The sequence below is a fragment of the Cyrtonyx montezumae genome, unplaced genomic scaffold, assembly GCF_038088225.1.
Source record: "Cyrtonyx montezumae isolate F1298 unplaced genomic scaffold, pur_monq_1.0 scaffold_3, whole genome shotgun sequence".
NCBI lineage: Eukaryota > Metazoa > Chordata > Aves > Galliformes > Odontophoridae > Cyrtonyx > Cyrtonyx montezumae.
In genome coordinates this window covers 13,913,360-13,936,344 of record NW_027072034.1, presented here as the reverse complement: position 1 = coordinate 13,936,344, position 22,985 = coordinate 13,913,360, and the positions used below count along the sequence as shown (strand labels likewise).

General features: G+C 34.6%; 1 protein-coding gene across 1 annotated transcript in view; it reads left to right on the top strand.

The window, feature by feature from the left end:
* Positions 1-22,985, top strand: part of MYCBP2 (MYC binding protein 2) — a 169,279-nt gene that overhangs the window by 67,765 nt on the left and 78,529 nt on the right. Inside the window, exons 21-38 of the mRNA XM_065744087.1 lie at positions 741-858; positions 2,837-3,041; positions 3,423-3,576; positions 6,125-6,297; positions 7,295-7,420; positions 7,531-7,658; positions 9,342-9,433; positions 10,345-10,479; positions 10,570-10,653; positions 11,791-11,887; positions 14,204-14,396; positions 14,995-15,269; positions 16,195-16,416; positions 16,980-17,171; positions 18,277-18,483; positions 19,214-19,345; positions 20,745-20,923; positions 22,087-22,229. Coding sequence (XP_065600159.1) covers positions 741-858; positions 2,837-3,041; positions 3,423-3,576; positions 6,125-6,297; positions 7,295-7,420; positions 7,531-7,658; positions 9,342-9,433; positions 10,345-10,479; positions 10,570-10,653; positions 11,791-11,887; positions 14,204-14,396; positions 14,995-15,269; positions 16,195-16,416; positions 16,980-17,171; positions 18,277-18,483; positions 19,214-19,345; positions 20,745-20,923; positions 22,087-22,229 — 2,855 coding nt within the window. The remainder of the gene's footprint in view (positions 1-740; positions 859-2,836; positions 3,042-3,422; positions 3,577-6,124; positions 6,298-7,294; positions 7,421-7,530; positions 7,659-9,341; positions 9,434-10,344; positions 10,480-10,569; positions 10,654-11,790; positions 11,888-14,203; positions 14,397-14,994; positions 15,270-16,194; positions 16,417-16,979; positions 17,172-18,276; positions 18,484-19,213; positions 19,346-20,744; positions 20,924-22,086; positions 22,230-22,985) is intronic.

The window sequence follows — 22,985 nt, the reverse complement described above, 5'->3', positions numbered from 1 at the left end:
CTGCTATTTTTCTTCCTTGGTTTTTGCTCATACTACTGATTTTTGTTTTCATTTTATTGAAATGGGAAATTGATATTCTTATACCTGTCCGTATTTGAGAGGCACAAATAGTAGACTTGGCCAGATCTTTGTTCTGCAAAACAGTTTGGAGAGTCTCAAGTCTATGAGTTTGATGAAGAGCAGTTTTTTAATGATTTACTCTCCATTTAAAAGTTGCTGGAGGTGGGTAGACTTTTTTTGTTTTATAATTCTGTCTCAGGAGGGCTGTCTTAGTATTGCTTCTGGTAATTGTACTAGAGTACCAACCTCATATAGCTTTGATTGCTTCATAAATCAGAAAGTTTCGTTAAGTGCTTAACCAATATCATATCTTCAATCACAGAATTTTTTTTATGCTACGGTTCATTGTTGTGTATTTTATATAGCTGCACACACATATGTATTACCATAACTACAGTAACATTACTGTAATCCTGCAATAATATAGGTTAACCATTTCTATTTCCTTGTTTAATTAAAGAGGATACCTGATCTCGTTCCTTGTATCAAGAGAACATAAACTTGAGTATCTGATTAGCTTTTTTGAGTTCCTGTTCATTTAATAAGTAATTTGTTGCTTTATCTTGGTACCATGTGGCATATGGACATAGAGAATATATATTAGTTAAATCTTTGTAACACTAATATACTAAATGTTGAGTAATCACGTATTGAAACAAAACCAATTTATTTTGATATAGGGGATGTCCTACTTTGGTGCAAGCATTACCAGGTCCTAGTACCCAAGTTACAGCTGGAAGCAACCATACAGCTATTCTCTTAATGGATGGCCAGGTCTTCACATTTGGAAGCTTCTCAGTAAGGAAATAATAATGTTTACATATGGAAATAAGTTTATGATCAATGTATTGTTCAAAGACCTTTCAAAACGATTTACTTATACTTGCAAGCACAAAACAACTTATGGATGCTGCATGTTTTTTTATTTGTGTTGTGTGAAAATGGGGCCTCTAATGTTGATGTGATTAGAAGAGCATGGTGCCAGTTATTGATATTTTCATATTCTATAGAATGTTGTTATTTAAAGTTGAGTGAGTTCATAAGATGAACTAGTTTTCTTTTATTGTTACAAGGTCCATTGCAAATAAAAATCTGTTGTGTATTTTATTACCTGCATTAGTTAGAAAAGTATCAGGGTCATCCTTTCTTCCACAGAAATGACAGTGAGTTTCATTTAAGGAAAAGTTATGCCTCAGTATGATGCTGCATAGCTCTGGTACTTTTCTTTCATATGCACCTGGCATGTATTCCTTAAGTCTATTGGAATCAATGTGTGTATTCACTGAATAAGCACTTTAACTTTGTTTACTTCCCCTTAATCCTTACTTCAGATCTTTGTCTCCTCATCCTTGCAAATGTTCCCTTACTGCGGTCTCTCCAGGGTAATTGTTGATGGTGCTTTCCTCCTAATGTCCTGTTGATAACAAGTACCATATAGACATTGAATTTTTAATGTTAGAGTTGAAAATACCATTTTTAATTAAAACTGTGCCCTAAAGTGGTACTTATATTAGTTAATATTTGTTGTTTTTCAGGCTGTTATAGCTTTTATCTTTGTAAAAAGTGACTCGGGCACTTAAAAATTTAAGCTTTGTTGGCTACCCCTGAAAAGTCAAATTCACTTTGAGAAATAAAATCTATAAATCTTTCTGTTGGTTCTTTTTCTGTTAATAAATAAATAAATAGTTACCTAGAAACAAACAAACAAACAAAAAAACCCAGCAACAACAACAAAAAAACTTTGAGGCCATATTTAGACTTCTTGTTCCGGTCTTTATGCTGCAATGCTTGAAAGTTCATTGAGAGCCTTATAAAGTCAGGGAAGCTCTAGCACATAACTTGTAATTGTCTTCACTACTTTTGGTTATATACAGATTGATGTATTCTCTCATAGTTTCTGTTTCAAGTGAAAATTTGATAAACAGTTTTTAAGTGGGCAAAACTGAAAGCAAAAATTTTTTTTCTGTATGTTTCAGAGTCTTATTTTTTTAATTTGGTTTTAGTTATGACTGAAGGGTAAGCAGCAGTTGAGATTAGATATGTACAAGTAAAAAAATTGGGCTGTACAAGTTCACCTACTTGCAAGGATTAACAATAGTATCAATACATTCTTTTTATTATAGAAATACTTCACTGAAAATGAACTTACTAGTTAAGACTGTATTCATTTGAAATGTAAATAAGCAGAGAAAAGAGCATAAGTAATACGTGTCAAAGCATATATGTTCACTGGAGAGTGTTGGAGGTGTTGGAACAGGTTGCCCAGAGAAGCCTTATTCCTGGCTCAAGGCCAGGCTGGATGGGATCCTGGACAACCTGGTCGAGTTTGTGACATCCTTGCCTACAACAGGAAGATTGGAGCTGGATGTTCTTTATCGTTCCTTCCAACCTGAGCCATTTTATGACTACAAACATCATCATATACATTTAGTATATGATTTAGTTGTTTTTCATTCTTGGTTTGACTTTGACAAATTTCTGTTGTTTTTTTTTCTTTTCAAAAATAACACATGTAAATTTTGCAAACTGGACCGCGCCTAAGGTCTTAATTGATTATGTTCTTAGTAAATAACTTAAAAACCTAACTGAAAACGGAGGAAGGCATTTGTCAAAATGTATTTAAATGTATAGAGCTTTTCTTAGAGTAGCTGTTATTTTCTGAAGGTACTTTTTCAGTAAGTTCTTTCTTCCAGGTGACTTAATTTTTGTGCTGAAGCTGTCTATCTCGTTCTTTGAGACTTGCTATTAAGTACTAATTTTCGCATTCTCTCTATAGAAAGGTCAGCTTGGAAGACCAATTCTGGATATGCCCTACTGGAATGCAAAACCAGCACCTATGCCTAATATTGGTTCTAAATACGGGCGCAAAGCAACATGGATTGGAGCAAGTGGAGACCAGACTTTCCTCCGAATTGATGAAGCTCTCATTAATTCTCACGTGCTTGCTACATCAGAGATATTTGCAAGCAGGCATATAATAGGCAAGAACTTTTCTGGAATATTTTTTATGTTTACAGAATTTTTGAAAATGATATTTAGTCATACAAACAATAGAGGAGTAACAAGCTGAAAAATGGAATGGAGGGAATTAAAATATTTTTACTTTCTAGTTATAATGCAAATGGTAATGCCAGCACCTTTAGATAATTAACTTTATTAAAAAAAAGAATGCAAAAGTCTGTAGGTTTTTGTTGTTTTTTTTTTGCACTTCATGGGTTTACCTGCAATCTTACTATGGTTTTGTTTTTTGCTGTAGTAGCATTTCTTTTTCACTACTATGTATATTAATGCTTTATGCATAGAATATTACGTGTACTTAGTTGAGTCTTTTTTCTTCTTTCTCCTTTTGCTCCCTGATCTAGGTTTGGTACCTGCTTCAATATCAGAACCTCCTCCCTTTAAGTGTCTTCTAATAAACAAAGTAGATGGCAGTTGCAAAACTTTCAATGATTCTGAGCAGGAAGACCTTCAAGGTTCTGGTGTGTGTCTGGATCCTGTCTATGATGTTATTTGGAGGCAAGTGTGGATTATAGCTCTAAAAGTCATAGTATACACGTGCTTTAAAAAGTATTCTGAAAGGCTGGAAATTTGATTTTGTTCATCTGCCTAGTAAACAAAAAGTGATTTTATTCTTTCATGAATCTTATTTAACTTTTTTTGGATGATCTGTTCAACTAAGCACAAAACAAACTCTTATCTGAGTTTTTAGATTTCTGTCCTTATTTGCATTGCTTTCATTCAAGTATAATGGGGACAACCAACCTACTCATTTTCTGTTTTTTGTTCTTCCCCAGCTTTTCTCCATCTATTTAACACTTTACTGACTAATTTATTGACATCATAGCATCCACAGTATTTCATCTTAGCTTTTATTTCAAGCATTAGTTATTAAGACTTGAATAGGAGGAGGAGTAGAGTAATACTATTTTTACCTCTGACATTTTGAGCCATCAAAATAAAGATACTTACATAGATAGCTTAGGCATTTAAGTTATGGTTGACTTTGAGAGTGGTTGCATTTAGTGGACTTGTTCATTGGGTGTAGATCATAAATGCTTGATCCAAAACATAATCATAATCTCAAATGCGTCTATAAAAACGTATAAACTATGTTGGCTGGGATTTGAGAGATAGGAGTTTGAACTGTTATCTGTGTGCAAGTGGTGGGTGATGTTTAGACTCACTGGAAAACTTGGGCAAGAAATAATAGTCTCTCGAAGTTGGAGGAAAGCAGGGAACCAGTTAGTCTGCATCATCAAGAACAGATAATTATCATGTAGGATTATGTCTTTAAAAGATCATTGTGTCTGTAGGCTACCTGCATTCTACTTTGGATGTCTTTATCCAAGTTTGAAACTTGAGAATTTAGAAGTCACTGAACATTGAAGCATGCATACTTGCTAGGCATAATTGAAGACCTGTGAAGTTCCCCAAAATGTCTGTAGTCCTGCATCGTGTACATCCACAAGATTGTGTGAGGTTCATGATCTGGGCATCCATTCTCACTTAAATTATGCTGAGATATGAAATAAGGAAGAGTAGCACCTGCTTTCCATAACAACTCTTGGTCATGGAATGAAAGAGTCAGTTCACTGGAATGATTCCTGGCCATGGAAGGTATTAAGCTTCAGGGGAGAAAAAGGCAGGTGATACCACTCAAATTGATGTAGAAATGATATTGGTTGTTCAGCTGGATGAAGCTCAAGTTCACATTTCATATTATAAGAAAGTAACTTAAAGATTAAATTATGGGTAAATGTGGATTGGGGTGTTGTTCTGCTGTCTTGCAAAAATTTGGGGACTTAACTGAATTTAAGACCTAAGGACTTAACTGTGAAGAATTAATTCTTGAAGTCTTTGGTTGCAGACAAGTTATGTTCCATGCTTGTCTGAAAGTACTTTAGCAAGTCCTAAAGCTGTCTAAAGAGGAGACATTTATAAATATGCTCATTAGTCAAGAAATATTTGATATATTTATTATTACTAGCCATTTTTATTCATACCTATTTAAATAGGGGGGCCACTTTCTCTTTACAGAGACAGCGTTCTTGACTGCATAATTTTTAAAGATTTTTTTCACAGTTCTGTATTTTAAGTTAATATTGTAATTGAAGTGATTAAATCATTTCATGTCTTTATATGCATCTGTGTAAATATATAAACTTATATATTGCTTGTTTAAATCCTAAATAGAGTCATAGAATCCTTAGAGTTGAAAGGGACCTTTAAAGGTCGTCTAGTCCAACTCCTCTGTAATGAACAGGGACATCCACAGCTAGATCAGGATGCTCAGGGCCTTATCCAGCCTTGCCTTGAAAGTCTTCAGGGGCAGGGCATCAACCACATCTCTGGACAGCCTGTTCCAGTGCCTCACCACTCTCACTGTGAAAGACTTTTTCCTTTTATCTAACCCACATCTATCCTCTTTGAGCATGAAACCATTTACCCTTGTTATGTCACCACAGATGCTGCTAAATAGTCTGTCCCCTTCTTTCCTGTTGCTTACCTTTAGATACTGAAAGGCTGTTATCAGTCACCCTGCAGCCGTTCCTTCTCCAGGCTGAACAACCCCAGCTCTTTCAGCCTGTCCTCATAGGGGAGAGGTGTTCCATTCCATCGAAGATGTCTTTGTATTACCTTGTTTGTGCTGTCATTTTCTATAATCCTGTAAAAACTTGCATTGTGATGTTATCAATTAAAAAGTCGAAAGTATCTTGGATTTCTCACCAATCTTTTTAAACATACTTAAAGGGGACACCTTTGTAGTTGGTACCTTTATCATTCTTGGGCATATCTGCCATTGTGTCTAAAGTATTTTGCTAATGCTTCTTAATAGACTATACCATTATAATATTTGAGGCTTGAAAAATGTCTATTTTCTGATATCTCTAACACCATAATATGATTGTTTGTCTTAGTGCAGTGAGAATTTTCTCTCTCTCCATTTGGTTGTGTGTTAAGCTAGTAAAGTTTACATGTATTTGATGTAATGATGTTCACTTTTAAGAGTTTGAATTATCGGTTAGTTTTTAAGTAGATTTTACTCTGTTTTGTCTTACTCTAGATTTCGACCAAATGCTAGGGAACTGTGGAGTTACAATGCTGTAGTTGCCGATTCCAGACTTCCCTCAGCTCCAGACATGCAATCCCGGTGTAGTATTTTAAGTCCTGAACTTGCTCTGCCAACAGGTTCCAAAGCTTTAACCACCAGATCTCATGCAGCTTTGCACATTTTAGGTAAACATTTGTAACTGATAAGTCAAAAGCTTAAATGAAATAGATACATTACTTAATGCGTAAATGAGTTGTGATCTATCAGCTTTTTGACTTTGTTAGGGTTGAATTATTTTTTTAAATCTTTCACCATTGCTCTTAACACTTACTGTTACCCTAACATTCATTAATTCTAATGAAAATAATTATCTTTTGCCATCTAAATGATATGATGTGATTTTAGAGTTCTGATGGAAATCGATAGAAGAAGTAAGCAGAATAAAGTGAGAGAGCCTCCCAGATAAATATTTGGATGCTGCAGTATAAAGTCAGCATGGTTAGGTTAATTTGCAGCTTCCAAATGACAGGAAAAAATATGCAGTTTTCTGCACCCTTCAATTCTGCAGTTATTAAATAAATTGAAAATTTATTATTAGAATTTACTTTTTGCAGCTTTATACAGTAAGGTGTTGAGAATAACACTTTTTTCTTTTTGTAGTCTAAGAAAGGCTACCAAAATGAAAAATAATCCTGCAGCATTCACATATATGTTGGCCAACTGCAACATATGCAGTGCTTCAAAGAACAGATTTGAAAATTATTTTAGATTACTTGCTCAGTGATTGTAATGAACTGTGTTAGAACAGTATTATTTGTGTTCAGATCAGAATGAGGTCTCTATTGTTGCCACGTAAAATAAGTGTTTTGTGTGGGCTCTCAAATCTGCCCATTATTAAGTTGCTACATCAACTCTTCCTGACTAATATGGGAAGTAAAATAAATAATTAAACAGTGAGAGTGTTGTTGGCAATTTACTTATGACTACATTCATTTTTCTTGATTATTCTTAAAAAAAGAATATGAAAAAGTTAAATGAAGTCTGTCTTCTACCACAGATATTTAGATGATGGTTTAGATTTAGGTTGCTTTGATCTTTTTAAGTTTAGTATTAATTTCCATTTCACTGATTGCAATCAACAGTAAGAAGTTTTGAGTATTTCTTGGTTTTGCTTTCTTGTAGGTTGTCTTGATACTTTGGCTGCCATGCAGGACTTGAAAATGGGTATAGCAAATACAGAAGAAGAGACTCAAGCAGTAATGAAAGTTTATTCTAAAGAAGACTATAGCGTTGTTAACAGATTTGAAAGTACGTACACAGTAACATTTTATAGCATAAATCAATCAAAGCTTGTGGAATAAAAGACTAGGACAGGTTAAGTAGATTTTAAATCTTTTTTTCTTGTCTTTTTTCTTTAGGTCATGGAGGTGGCTGGGGTTATTCAGCCCATTCAGTAGAAGCTATCCGTTTCTGTGCTGATACAGATATTTTGTTAGGTGGTCTTGGTCTTTTTGGAGGTAGAGGTGAATACACTGCTAAAATAAAGGTAAGGTTTTTGGTTTTATTTGAAACATTTTTTTTTCTCAGAACATTAGGAATGCCATCTGAAAACATAATTCATTTTATTTCTTGATGAATTAGTGGTGAAGCACTAGTTATACAACTGGAACCAGGCTCTGTAGTGAGAAGTAATAAAATGGAAGCAGGTCGGGTGGATGAGGTAGAGAACTAAGAATTACTGTTTTCAGTTGTGAAGATTTTGTTTGGTCTGACCTTCACTAAATGCAATGCTGTCTTATTGGTACTAGGAGCTGATACAGCTGTAAATAGAATGGTTCTGTGATCCATGCTCACAAAATTTGCAGAAATTTTGTGTTATATGATTAGAAACGCATCCTGTGTCAGGATATATGGGATACTGCCTCTCAAAAACAGCATAATGTTTTTTAGTTGCTGGAATTCCTTCAGTACTAGCTGAACTATTGCTTTTCATCGTCTCTTTGCCATTTTTTTCTCAGTCTGATCTCAGGATGGCTTCTCACTTGGGATTTTTCAATTGAGAGGAAATTGAAGGGGCACCCAACGTGCTTAACTTAGGTTTACTTTGCGCCACACAAAGATGCTTAGGACTGGAACATGTGTAACGATTTAAATAGATAAATAAATCTGGCTTTGAATAAAGAAATTCATTTAAAGGGAGCATGACTATTAGAGGAATCTTATTTCTGGCAAATATTAAATAGGAATTTCGGAAACGCCTCGAATGTTTTAAAAGAATGTTTTAAAGGAAAGAACTAATAGCTGTATGAGATTTATGTGAAGTCTTTGTATAGGAAGCACATTACTGTTGTCATCCATTTGTCATTCAGTGGATTATTGAGTTTTCTGTTCTCAGATGATAGGGCTGCTAATTATTGCAGTTTGTTTTAGGGAAATTAATTGATGGTGTGTTGTTAGAGTAAGACAACGGGAGGTCTGAAATAAATAGTTGTAATTTATTCTAAAACAAACACAGGGACTTGCAAATGACTAAGGAAAGCAAACAAAGTCGGCCAAAAACGTCATTATACTAAGGTTTTAATCCTAAAGGTAGTAACCCTGTCAGACCAGTCATGTATTATTTGTTCTATTTGTTTCTTGTTGTCTAGGATTAGCTTATGGCAAAGATAAGATTTGCCAGTCCTACTATAGTTAATTATGTATTAAATAGGGGCTTTCAGGAGAATTCAGGCATGTATTGTGAGAATTTCTCAAAATTATCAAGTTGTAGAAATGATTTTTGACTAAGAAGCCTATGATCTTTTGTAAAAGGTATCTTTTTTTTGTCATACTTGTGGATGTTTATGACATTATTGACTTAAAACAGTAACAGGCAACCTACCCCTTTCCAGATGAGTTGAATGTGTCTTCAGTACATTTCTATGGTAGAAAACCTGCAACTTTTTTATCATTTTTAGTTACTCTATATTCAGCCTGTCTGCAAGATTTGGGGGGTTTCTATGCTTAAAATCAGGGGAGGCAGTGTAAATTTCTGGTTTTTAGTAATGACGTTACAAAATAGTGAGTTCCAGGTGTGAATTCGTCTGTCAGTGATAGAGACAACAATTGCTTTCGGGAAGGGGAAAGGGTAGTAGTAGACAGTTTAAATAATAATAGACAAGAAGTAAGTGGTATTATGAGGTTTCTAGCAGCTGAGATATATATGTATTATTTTTTGTTATTCTACCAGTTGTTTGAACTGGGTCCAGATGGGGGAGACCATGAGACTGATGGTGACCTTCTTGCTGAAACAGATGTCTTAGCATATGATTGTGCTGCTAGGTAAGATGTTTCTTTACTTCTGCCTATTTGATTCTTTGTTTTTTCTTCATACGTTTTTTTTAAATGATTTAAATATTGGCTGAGATGATCAACTTTAGTAGCACTTGTAGCCTGGAAACTATAACTAACATAATCTGCTTAATTACAAGTAGCAAAATGCCCAATACCTCACTGAGACAAAAAGCTGCAGCAGCTCTTTAACATACTCATATTAAAAGGATACAAATGGGCATCTATATTAAACAACTTATCATTAAACTTTTTGCGATATGAAATTATTGTAACCAAGAGAGAGGTTATTGTGCTTCAGCTGATTTGGAAAGAAGCAGTTTTTGTGCTTGTGGAATGGACTGACTTTTGTTTAGCCTGCATTTACATTCCCTTTTATGAAAGAATTTACCACTGAAATCACCCATAACTAATTCTTTTAATTCTTATGAATCAAAGTCTCCTAAATAATCGTTCTAATGCTTTCTTAAGCGTTCATGAGCAATACCTGATAATCTGTGCCTAAATTGTTGTCATTTGACAAAAAAATCTACATGTAATTTCCTGAAAATGAATTTTAAAGTTATAATGAATATTACAGTATTATGTAATAAATGTAATTAGATTAGTGTCCATTTTAAGTTAGTTATCTTTCTAACTAAATTAAACATTTAGTAACTGATTGTATAAAAATGTGAGACTATGCTAGACTTAAAGATTTGCAAGTCCTTCTTAATTTAAAACAAAATTAAAAAATTACTGCTTTTCAACAAAATATTTTAAAGTGTCAAATATAAACGGGCACTTAAGGTTAAAACCTTCCTATTGATTTTCAGTTTTCTCTTATAAACAGAGTATAATTTGTTAAAGATTAATCTATAAGCTAGTTCAGATACACTTTTCTTCAAATTTCCTTTTCTTAGAGAGAAATATGCAATGATGTTTGATGAACCAGTACTCCTACAAGCTGGCTGGTGGTATGTAGCCTGGGCAAGAGTGTCAGGACCTAGCAGTGACTGTGGATCTCATGGACAGGCCTCTATTACTACGGATGACGGGTATTTTTTTTTCTGTATTTCTTAATGCAGAAGACGAGATCTCCTATTACTTGAGTAATTGTTTTCTCTGTTTATTTTTTCCTCTTTCAGTGTTGTTTTTCAGTTTAAAAGTTCCAAGAAATCAAATAATGGTACAGATGTTAATGCTGGGCAGATCCCGCAGTTACTGTACAGGTAATATTTTGACCTTTATTTGGAACAGTTTATCTACATGTTTTTTAAGTAGAGGCCCTATTAAGCATGTTTCATTACATTGTTATTATGTAAACTAGTAAACAGTTTTTCACATTGCATTACTTTACATGGGAAAAAAAAAGCAAAAATTAGTTTAACGTTCTTAGTTACCATAAATTTATTGTTCCAGAGATGAGTACTATATAACCTGGATTTAAAAAGCAAAAACTCTTTCACTGTATTAATGCATCTTCCAGATTTCCTCAAATATAATGTGATACAAATATAAATGTATATATCCTTATGCATTTAAGGTTGCAGGACCATAAGTAAATACCATTTTTCTTGTTGTGTCCTTCTTCACCATATCCTTTTCACGTCTCCTTATCGGAGCAGCTGAATTTTTCAGATAAGCTCTGTATCAGCAGATGCCTCTCTCTCCAAGGTTATGTTTTATTTTGACTAATACACATAAAGCCCTTGGTCAAACTGTTAATCAACTGGTTAATTTCTATAGAGAGACAGCTACAGCCAAAGATAGGCAAGTTCTTGAGCCCTCTGAGGGAAGGACATGGCTGAAGAGCTACAAGTGGTATGAGAGGATTGGTGTTGCATTAACATGTGCTGTCTATATTGTTTTAGTGATTCTAAACAATATCATGTATACTTCAAAATTAAAAAAAATTAGGGATGCTGTAACATCAAGAGACAAAAAAACCTTTCTTATTAGGAATCAGATTTCTTCTAGATGTTTGTAATCCTTTGTTCCCCTCTTTGTTTCCCCTCTTTGTTCTTTCCTTTTGTAGAATCTTAGAGAGGCTTGTGTTAAAAGGAACCTCAAAGATCATCTAGTTGCAACACTCGTGCTTTGGATAGGATTGCCAGTCACTATATTTCTCACTAGATCAGGCTGCCCAGGGCCCCATCCTTTGTGGCCTTGAAAAACCTTCAGGGAACAAGTATCAGTGGCTTCTCTGTGTCTTCTTTGGGCAGCCTGTGCCAGTTCCTCACCTTCCTCTCAGTGAAGAATTTCCCCAGCACCTTTTAAACTTCTCTTCCACTGTTATTCCACTTCAGCAATACAAAGAATAAAGCTTGGTGCAGATTTTCAGGTCATTTTGTTAATTGTTCTTCCAGGCTACCAACAAGTGATGGCAGTGCATCCAAAGGAAAACAGCAAACCAGTGAACCTGTTCATATTTTAAAGAGATCCTTTGCCAGGACTGTTTCAGTGGTGAGTATTATCAAGAATCCTCTATGTTTCATGCACATTCCTTCATACTTAACAAAACTGAAAGGTGTACATGTGGAAGTAACTTACAATTTTTTTTCTGTCTATTTATCAAGACAGATATTGGTACACTGAAATAAAGAGCTTTGGTGTTTTATTTGTTGGTTTACTTTTACTTTTTCTGAAGGTTTCAGACTTAAAGTTAAGCCTAAGCTGAGGTAGGTACTGACCTGATTACTCAAGTCTAGATATGATTTTGTTTACAAGGTTTAGTTTACTTTTCATGCCTGAGCTTCTTAGTTTTGTTTCTGTTTGTTTTGTGTGTTTGGGTTTTTTTTTTTTTAGTTTGCACTTATTGCTTGCATTCAGTGTACAAGCCCTCACTGCCAAGAAATTAATATTAGCAGATTTTCAGAGTTTTGATAGAGCTGTGTTATATGCTGTTTTCTGTGGCTTTTAAATCAGCAATTGGTAAGATTCATTTCCTCTTGGGTACTTTCCAATATACATTGAATATCAGACAGCATTTAATTAAGCTTTGGTAAGGTGAGGTAAGAAGTATTAATAAGTATAGTGCACTCCAGCTCTTCATAGAAGAGTGTTGAGTTCTTTGCCTATAGCAGGAGGCTAGTCAAATTTTGAGGCATAGTGCTCTAAGTTGAAATGTTGTATTGTGATGCAAAATAAGGCCAATTCCATCTCTGTGTTTTCAAGTTCAGTCTTTTCCTTATCTATTATAATCAATGATTATTTGATTTTCAGTTTCATTCTTTTTAAAATATATATTTTTTACTGCATTATCTACTGCCAGTATTCTTAGGTAACATTTACTTGAGGTTACTGCCTCCAAAGAGACATCTGTTCAGTTTCCTTAACTTTTTTTTTTCTTATTTATGTATTCTTTGTTTCTTCAGTATCCTCTAATGATCAGGATGATATTCTGGTGTTCAGATTTATTCTATAAGCTTATCTTTATGATTTACATTTTTAATAATTACATTATCAGAACATATTAATACCTTCTTTAAATATGTTTGCATTAAATTAGTGACAGGTACAGCTTTTAATGCTTTGCACTGTGTCTTCCCTCATCATCATTTTGATGTTCCTATTTGTCACCATAGATCTAAACTAGGAAAAGAGAAGGGTTTTGTCATTGTAGAGAATTAGGCATTCTGGATATTTTATAATGACTTTGAGCAATCAGTTTGACTGTTGCAGCTTGAAGGTATACCTGCATGTAATCAGTCTTAAGTAGTTGTAGGTTACTTATTGGTTCAACTCAATCAAAATAACACATTTAATAATAGTGTGTGGACAGACAACTTTTTAAACTCTCAGATTTCTCATTCGATACCATATGCTCCTGCTTTCTTGTACTGTAAACGTGATACAGTTCCCATGACCTACAGCTAATAACCCTTTAAAAACAAAGGCCAGCCCTGATATAAATCTTTATCATTGTGACAATAATGTATTCTGTTAGAAGTAGCTATCACACAATTCAGTGCAGATTAAGCAAGTAAAAATTACTGTAAAATCTGTTACAGGTGAGTACAGTTAATAGTTCTTAAGTAATTGAGAAGCATCACACACACCGTATTATAACATAAAAACTGGCTTTAGCGTATTGTTGCGCTAAAACAACTATTCCTCTGGAGTAGGTCCAGAGGAGGGCCATGAAGATGATCAGAGGACTAGGGCAACTCCCCTGTGAGGACGAGCTGAGATTGCTGGGATTTTGCAGCCTGGAGAAGAGAAGGTTCTAGGGGGACCGTATAGTGGCCTTCCAGTATCTGAATGAGACCTACAGGAGAGCTGGGGAGGGTCTTATAGTAAGGGCAGGTAGTGTCAAGACATGGGGAAATTGATTTAAACTGGAAGAGGATAGATTTAGACTAGATATCAGGAATAAGTTCTTTACTGTGAGGGTGGTGAGAGACTGGAACAGGCTGCCCTATGAGACTGTGAATACCTCCTCCCTGGAAGTATTCAAGGCCAGTCTGGATGAGGCTCTGAGCAACCTGGTCTAGTGGGAGGTGCCCTTGCCTATAGCAGGGTTTGAAACTAGAGGATCTTGAAGATCCCTTCCAGCCCAAACCATTCTATGATTCTGTGTTTACAGAGAAGTATTCTCTACTTTCTCTGGCTTCGTATTCCCAAATAGTTTTTATGTCTTGTATGGTAGATGTTTGTTGTCAAAAACATGGATATAAAAAATTTTTACTTTTCATCTTATTGTGATGCAGAAAGTTCATGTTTTGTTGCTTTGTTTTCTTTTTAATAAAAAACTTGTCTTCCTTCCTTGCCCTTAAATAGGAATGCTTCGAGTCTTTATTGAGCATTCTTCATTGGAGCTGGACAACACTGGTGCTAGGAGTTGAAGAACTTCGTGGACTGAAAGGATTCCAATATACTGCTACTCTCTTGGATCTAGAAAGGTTGCGTTTTGTAGGCACTTGCTGTCTGAGGTTGCTGAGGGTCTACACCTGTGAAATATATCCAATATCAGGTATTTTTCTTAATTCCCTTATTTCCTATTTAGCAAATTATAATGTGTGGGGCATTGAAATATTGATCAAAGTATTCTTGTAGTGTATGCTCTAGGATGAAATTGGTTGTACAAATATCTTCATTAGAGCAGTGGTTTGCAGTCAGAAATGGGGTATTTGCAATTAATGCCGTAAGAAGTGTCCATAACCATATGTTTCCATTGAAACTCAGGTGTATTTCCATGTTTTGTTGTGCTTGACAGTCGAGTTCTTTTAGTCTATTTTGTATCTTCGTTTTCTTGCATTTCTCTGCATATTGGCTGCTTTGGTAATTAGCACAATTTGAATTTTAAATGTTTTTCATGCCTATAGTTTAACAGTACATATATTAAAATACAGAATGCATTATGAAAAACGGGAAAATTGGAAGTTTCTGATGTTCTGATTTCTTTGATGTACCTAATAACCTCTGCTGTTTTGCTTTGTGAAGTTAATTTTTCTAAATATAGATTCCTTAATGTTACCAAGTTTTAGCTATGATATTTGCTTGTATAATGTGCATTTTATATGAAAATGGTTCATTTACTGTGCTTTAATGCTCTTCTTTTTGTAACCTAGCTACAGCTAAAGCAGTTGTAGAAGAAACCAGTAAACTAGCAGATTGCATTGGAAAAACCAGGACCTTGCTGAGAAAAATTCTATCTGAAGGAGTTGATCATTGCATGGTCAAGTTGGACAATGACCCCCAAGGATATCTCAGTCAGCCCCTGAGTCTTTTAGAAGCTGTTCTTCAGGAATGCCATAATACTTTTACAGCTTGTTTTCATTCTTTTTATCCAACACCATCTCTCCAGTGGGCATGCCTTTGTGACTTGCTGAATTGTTTAGACCAGGTATTTTAAAATATCATAAGTGAATATTACAACTTAGATCGCTCTTCTGCTCAAATAATCTAAGCAGTATTTAAATTCTTTATTCTTTTTGTGTGTATATCCTAAATTGCAGTTTGAATTCTGCTATGGTTTAATAAATAAATAATAAAAAGAGGGCTGCAGGTTCAGCAGCTAGAAACTTGTGTCTCCTTCAATAGAAAGATTCTTTCTCTGGGACAGTGAAGAAAACTTACTGTAGCTATTAGCAGCTGCTTTTTCAGTGTGTAGTTCACATTTACTGTATGATTTCTGTTGCTGCATGTTACTTGAAAGCGTATTTATGACATTTTTATACAGTTCATCAGTAATAATTGAGTAATTTGTTGAGTAATTTCTCATTAAACGTTGCAGCTGTGCTCTGATCCAACAAAGTGGATGAGACACTAGCAGTGTTATCCTAAAGCAGCGTTTTCTGCCTTGTCTTGTTAACTATGAACGAACATGCTGTGTCTAAGCATTCTACTTGTTTGTTTGCATAGGTTGCAATGATATATAAACAGTTTGTTTCTTGGCTTGATAATCCATTTATTGTATTAAAATTCAAGAGGAAGCCAGTTCTTTAACGTATTAGTCTAATTAAGTTTTGATTTAATTATGCGAAGTCTTTGAGAGGTCTCTTAATATCAGAAGTAGCTTTGATGTTTTTTGTTTTTTATTTTAAAACATGTTAGCCAGGTAATTTTAATTATTCCAATATGAAAGATCTAAATGGAAGCTCATGGGAGAAGGTAATATACAATTCACAGGTTAAAAGTATATTAAATAGCTTATTTAAATAATTTATATAAGTATTGTAAAACTGAAAATTTCCTTTCAAAAGTTGTTTTTCCTCACTGGCCTTGAATGCAGCAGCGCCTTTCTATCAATTTCTTTTTATCTTTTTTAGGATATCCAGGAAGCAAATTTCAAAACCTCCAGTAGTCGGCTCCTTGCTGCTGTTATGTCTGCTCTCTGCCACACGTCAGTAAAACTGACCTCTATCTTTCCAATTGCTTATGATGGAGAAGCATTGCTGCGATCAGTGGTCAAACAAGTCAGCACTGAGAATGACTCTGCTCTGGCCCATCGTTTCCCCCTTTTGGTTTCACACATGGAAAAACTGAGTCAGGTCAGGATATATTCTGAAAATTTCAAAATGTATTTTACTCAGCAATAAAGAAAAGTTACGTCTGTTAAAATTTTGACTAAATAAAGATGAAACTGAATTTGCCCGAGTGTTTCCTTTTTAAAAGACTGTTTTCAGGAACTCTCAGTATTCTAGCATGTTTTTATCTTTTGGTCTGAAATGCTCCATACAGTTCTTGTTTCAGTTTTAGTATCATCTGTTTCATAAAAGATTAACAGGAATATAAAGGGTAATGATGATAAAGATCTGGGACTGCTAGGTAGCATTATTCAGTTTAGAAGACAAGAAGAGTTTAGGTCTTACAAAATTGTGACTAACACATGAAAGGTAAGTAACGGAGAAAAGTTGAATCTTCTAATAACAAAATTGAAAAAGGAGTACATGTTGTGATAGCCTTGAGAATATTTAGACTTTTTTTTTACCCACTAGACATTTCCTTTTCTTATTGTCACTTAATCTAAAATTACCTAATGTTTGTGATACACAAAAGGCAAATTTTAAAAGAATTAAAAATAATGTGTGCCGTTTTTGTCTTCATCATGCAGAGTGAAGAAAATGTTTCAGGGATGACAAGCTTTCGGGAAGTGCTGGAAAAGATGTTGGTCATTGTTGTTTTACCAGTCCGGAACAGCCTTAGACGGGAAAATGAACTTTTCTCTTCACATCTGGTTTCTAATACCTGTGGGTTGCTTGCTAGTATTGTGAGTGAACTTACAGCATCTGCATTAGGATCTGAGGTAAAGTTTCTTTAAGTTCATTCTTAGAAGCTGTCGTTTAGTACAGATATATTATGAAAGTCATACAGACTGTGACAATGATTATATAGGTGTATGTGTCTTTCAGAGATACTGGAATTGTTCTCATTAGCTTTCAGACATCTAAGTTTTATGAAGCATGTATATTCACTGTGTTACTTGAATGCTGTTGAAAAATAGCTACTTCATTATGGCTGAAGAGTACTGTAATTGTTTTTTATTAAGTGAGTATTTTTCTTTTTGCACGCTCACCCATGCAAGTGTACATACACTCTCAAAATATGTTGGTTTAGAGCTCATTGGTGGCATTGCCACCTCTCCAGAGTGTTTCTGTGCCTTTCATTTTATCATAGGGTCCTCCTATCTGATTTTGAGTACAGGTCAGAATTTGCTTTTGGACTATATAACTTTCTCTTGTGTATGCTAGATCCTCCCTAATATTATGTCCTTTATATATTCAATATTAAATAATAAATTTTTCAGATTTCTGTATATAAGTATGTATATATATGTATATATATCTTTTACTAGACTTTCCCCAGCTTGTTTGCTTTGTGTTGGAAAATTGAGAATGGTACCAAGTCTAAACTCTTAGAATCCTATTATTCATATGTAGAAGCTATCGTATTGTTAAATGATAGGAATTTATTCAGTTTTATTAAACTCACATCCCAATTTTATGTAGTATCAGCATTTTTTTCACAGAATATATGTAACTTTTCATAGCATTGATTAAATATGTCTTTATTATTGTGTAAGATCTGTTTTTTTACTCTCTTGGTCTTGACCATATCTAAGGCAGAAATATGCAACTCTTCTTCTTGAAGTGTGGTTAAATATTATCTTTATTGAATATTTGTATTATATATGTTTAAATGTGTGAAAAAATTAGGAATAGGATTCTTAGTTGTTTCATTTCCCTCTATTTCATAGTTACCCCAATATATATATGTATGTATTTTATAATATTATGAAGAAGCTGACATAGTGGCATCTTTTATGTTAAGTATGAGTTGACTTAAAATTTACCTAGTTAAAAATCTTAAATTTTAATTCACTTTTCCTGCTTTTATTTAATTTTCTACAGGTTGATGGACTGAACTCTCTTCATTCTGTCAAATCCACTCCAAACAGATTCACTAAAACTAGTCAGGGAAGAAGCTGGAATACTGGGAATGGATCTCCTGATGCAATATGTTTCTCCGTGGACAAGGCTGGCGTTGTTGTAGTAGGATTTTCCGTTTATGGTGGTGGGGGAATTCATGAGTATGAGCTGGAAGTATTAGTTGATGATGTAAGTACTACATTTGAAAGAAAACTGAACAAAGTATTTTTTCATAAGGTATTCTACAATGCAATATGTATAACAGTCTAAGCTACCACTGCAACTGTAGGGCTTTCTTGCTTTGCTTGTGGTAGTGATTTCTGTGGTGCTTCAAGCTACATACAATACCCAGTCGGTTCTTTAAGTAAATTATGACTTTGAAATCTTACTTTATTACAGGTAGCGTTTATAGTAGACTTTTCACTTCCTGTAGCTAAATGTAAATTAGCAACAGGTATCTTTCTATATATTGATAAAGAAAATAAGTAATCCAATTTAAAACGTTTTACACCAGTAATTAAAAACAAGCAAATTAAAAAATAATCTGCCAACATGGTCAGACTGTAGATATCTTCTGTGCTTTCAAATATTCACGTATAACGTACCTACGTTGTATTCTTCTGATGAAGACACACTTGTGTTCTTTTAAACTTGGTTGTTCATTTTAAGTCTGTTCTAAACTCATTCAAAGGGCAAGCATAAGTTGCTGTGGAAGATTTGCCTATCTACTCATTAATTTCCCTTTCAACTGAAAAGCATCACTATTGACTCTAACAATTTTTTTTGTTTTGGTTTATTTATTATGGTCTTTGTAACAAATTTTGCAAGAAAGCATTACATATTTGCAGACACATATTTGCCTATGTGCCATGTATTTATAATGTAAACATGCTAAAATGACGTTGTTTCTTTGATTCAGAGTGATCATACTGGCGATTCAACTCATTCTCATAGATGGACATCCCTAGAGTTGGTTAAAGGAACCTACACCACAGATGATTCTCCCAGTGACATAGCCGAAATTAGACTTGACAAAGTTGTGCCACTAAAGGTAAATTAAAGAAGTACATGTCTGTAGGTTTCTTGTGAAACAAGTCTTATGACTTTTAGAAAACAAAATCTAGAATGTTCAGTGTAATTTTTTTGGTTTATGGATTGACAATTATCTTGGTATCTTTGCATTATAAGTTGTCATTTTTGCACTGAAAAGTGCAAATCCTAGAAGTAAAAAGAAATTAGTCCTTAACTTTTAAAATGGTATAAGCCAGTTTGTAATTCCTAAGCAATTACAAATCTTGAATGTACAGCTTTCTTGTGTGCAGCTTGGTACGTTGACATTTCAAGCAATCAGAAAGAATCATAAAATAGTTTGGGTTGGAACAGTACTTAAAGTTCCAACTCCTCTTTCATGAGCAGGGACATCTTCACTAGATTGGGTTACTCAGAGTCTCATCTAACCTGGCCTTTGAACACCTCCAGGAGTGAGCCATTCACAACTTCTCTGGAGATCCTGTTCCATTGCGTCACCACTCTCACAGCAAAGAATATCTTCTTCAGAGGGTAGATTTAGATTAGATCTTTTAGTTTAATGCCATTACCTCTGTCATTACATTCCCGTATAGAGTTCTTCCCCATCTTTGCTGTAGGGCCCCCTTTAGGTACTGGAAGGCTGCTGTAAGGTCTTCCCAGAGCTTTCTCTTCTCCAGGCTGAACAACTTCAACTCTCTCAGCCTGTGTTCATAAGAGAGTCCTCTGGATTAGCTCCAACAGATCCAGCAGGTCTGTGTCCTTGGTTGCTGTGGCCCAGACCTGAACACTCCAGATGTGGCCTCACAAGTGCAGAGCAGAGAGGGAGAATGACTTGGGTTGGAATTGTCTCCCTTGATTTGCTGGCCTCATTTCTTTTGTCGCAACGTAAGAAGTGGTTGGCTTTCTGGGCTGTGCAGTCACACAGTGCTGGCTGATGTTGTTTTCCATTAACCAGCACCCCAAAGTTCTTTTCCTCTGCGCTGCTCTCAATCCATTCTCTGCCCAACCTGTATTTGTGCCTGACCCACGTGCAGGACCTAGCTCCTGGACTTGTTGAACGTCATGAGGCACTCACAGGCCAAACCTGTCTAGGTCCCTCTGTAAGGCATCCCATCCCTCCAGTTTGTTGAGGGTGCATTCAGTCCTATTGACTACATCACCACCAAGGACGTTAAGTAGTGCTGGTGCCAGTACCAAAGGAATACTTTACATAAGATTTAATCCATAGCTTGGGAAGATGAAGCAACTTTGACTTCTGTTGAATATTTTTTCAGTCAGTTATGCTTGTAGAGTCCTTTGAAGGATGTTTTACACTTTCTAGTATTAATGTAAAAACATAACTGTAATAGCTTTCATAAAACTATGAAGCCTAACTAACGTAATTTTTTATACTGCTTATTATTTTTGCCTCTCATTTTAAGGAAAATGTGAAATATGCAGTTCGCTTGAGGAATTACGGAAGCCGAACTGCCAATGGAGATGGAGGAATGACCACAGTTCAGTGCCCAGATGGTGTAACATTTACCTTCAGTACGTGTAGTCTGAGCAGTAATGGCACAAACCAAACACGGGGACAAATTCCACAGATTCTTTATTACAGGTTTGTGTCTTACCGTGGTCTGTTTCTAAGAAAAGTGAATGAGAACAGTCATGCTTCTATACAACTTTTCTTTTAAAGGACATAACAGAAACAAACACATCTGCAATGTATTTGTTTGTTAATTCTCTAACAGAATTAAAATGTTCTTTTCAGTCTTAGGTTTTAACATGTATCTGATTAGGGCAGAAATGTTTTTGAAGGATTCATTGGAAACAGAAGTAGGGTACAGTGTCAGCAAGTACTAAATATAAATTAAAAAACCACAAGACTGACAGGAAAAGTACAATTCTAGGAGACAGTAGAAAAAAATAACCTTTGTGTAGGAGTGTTTTATTGAAGTCACAGAGAATTTTCCCTGCTGTACACTTCACTTGGTTGCACTTTGAACTGTTCCATGTAAAGTCAAGCCATTGAGCATTCTGAGCTGCTAGTTCTGGAATCTTAATGTTCTGTAATGCTGTTTTAGAAGATCAAAACTTTCCAAACATAAGAAATCCAGTAGAATGGGAAATTTGCCTTACCTGCTGACTGAGTGATTTCAGTTGTCTTTGCAAAAACTGAATCACTATCATCTTGATGACTTGAATTAGTTTATAAATATGATTGGGCTGCTTTGAAAGTATAAATCGAAATAGATATTTTATATGTCTTAGGAAAATGATTTTGTGTGTAATCTCCATATATTCATTAGTAGAATCTAATTTGACATGGAGTAGATTTTAAAGATAAAACAATTATTGGAGGTAAGCCTTATATTGTATTTCAAAAACAAAATTAATCTTTTGAATGGGGAGTTAGAATCTTTTTCACAGTTACAGCACAGAAATATTAATTGAAAGAATTTTACTCGATTATGTAAAGTGTTCAGCATTGTTTTGTTTGGTCTTGAAAGAGCAATACATTTCTAAGATTTGAAAGACATCCAGTCAAAGCAAACATTTCAGAAACATGCTTCTCGTATTTTCTGTCAAAAATAAAACAGTAGCAAGGGGCAAATACTGAAGTGCTGCCTCCAAGGTATTGTCAGTGGTTGACTTGTGTTGTTTCTTTTATTATTTTATTATAAATTAATTGTTTTAGTAATTCTATGCTGAAAATAAATCAGCCATGTTTAAGTTTATTTTCTATTTATGGAACTTACTTTAACTTAATCTACCATCCAGGAGTGAGTATGACGGAGATCTGCAATCACAGCTTTTGAATAAAGCTAATGAAGAAGACAAAAATTGTAGCAGGGCACTTTCTGTTGTGAGCGCTGTTGTACGAGCAGCCAAAGACCTGCTGCACAGGGCTCTTGCTGTAGATGGTAAGATTTTTTTAACTGACTTCCAAAATTGACTTTTGAAAACTTCTTTCTTTGTTAGAGAGATTTGAGAGTAGAAAGTCAGTGATTAAAGCAATGGTGATATTTCTCTTCTGTCTTCAAATAATATATTTTCTAATCTGTCATAGCTGTACATATTGAACTGGGAGTGACTTTCTAAATCGTTGAGTTGCACGTGAGCTATCATGGGCAGTACTTCATATAAACCTGTTCATCAGTTTAGCAAGCAAATTAAAGCTAGTAAGATTCTGTATTGCCAAAACATATGTTTTAATGGGTCACTTCCAAATTTTATTGCATGTTTTGCACTATGGTAGCAGGAAAACCAATGAATGCAATGCATTTATAAGCCCTTTAACATCTGTTCTTGAGAAATTAATCTTAAAATTTAATGCTTTTAAACTTTATCAGAGGAGTCCATAATATTGAGTATTGTTATAGAAATTGATTTTGAGAGCTGGGAGGGGCATGGCATACTAGATTTTATAGCATAGAAGATATTAACACACTTTTAAAAATGACAAAGAATCAATAAAACTGTATTCTAAAGCAAGGACGTTTTTCAATACAGAACTGTATATAATGGCATGCTTAACTCAAGTGAACTTTGCACATTTATAATTTGATTTTGAATTATAGTACCTAGATAATGAAAGTAGCTTATAGTTAAAACTAGAGTAGAAGCTGGAAGATTAGTTAATAAGAAGCGAACAAGAAATAAGATGCATTTTCAGCCAT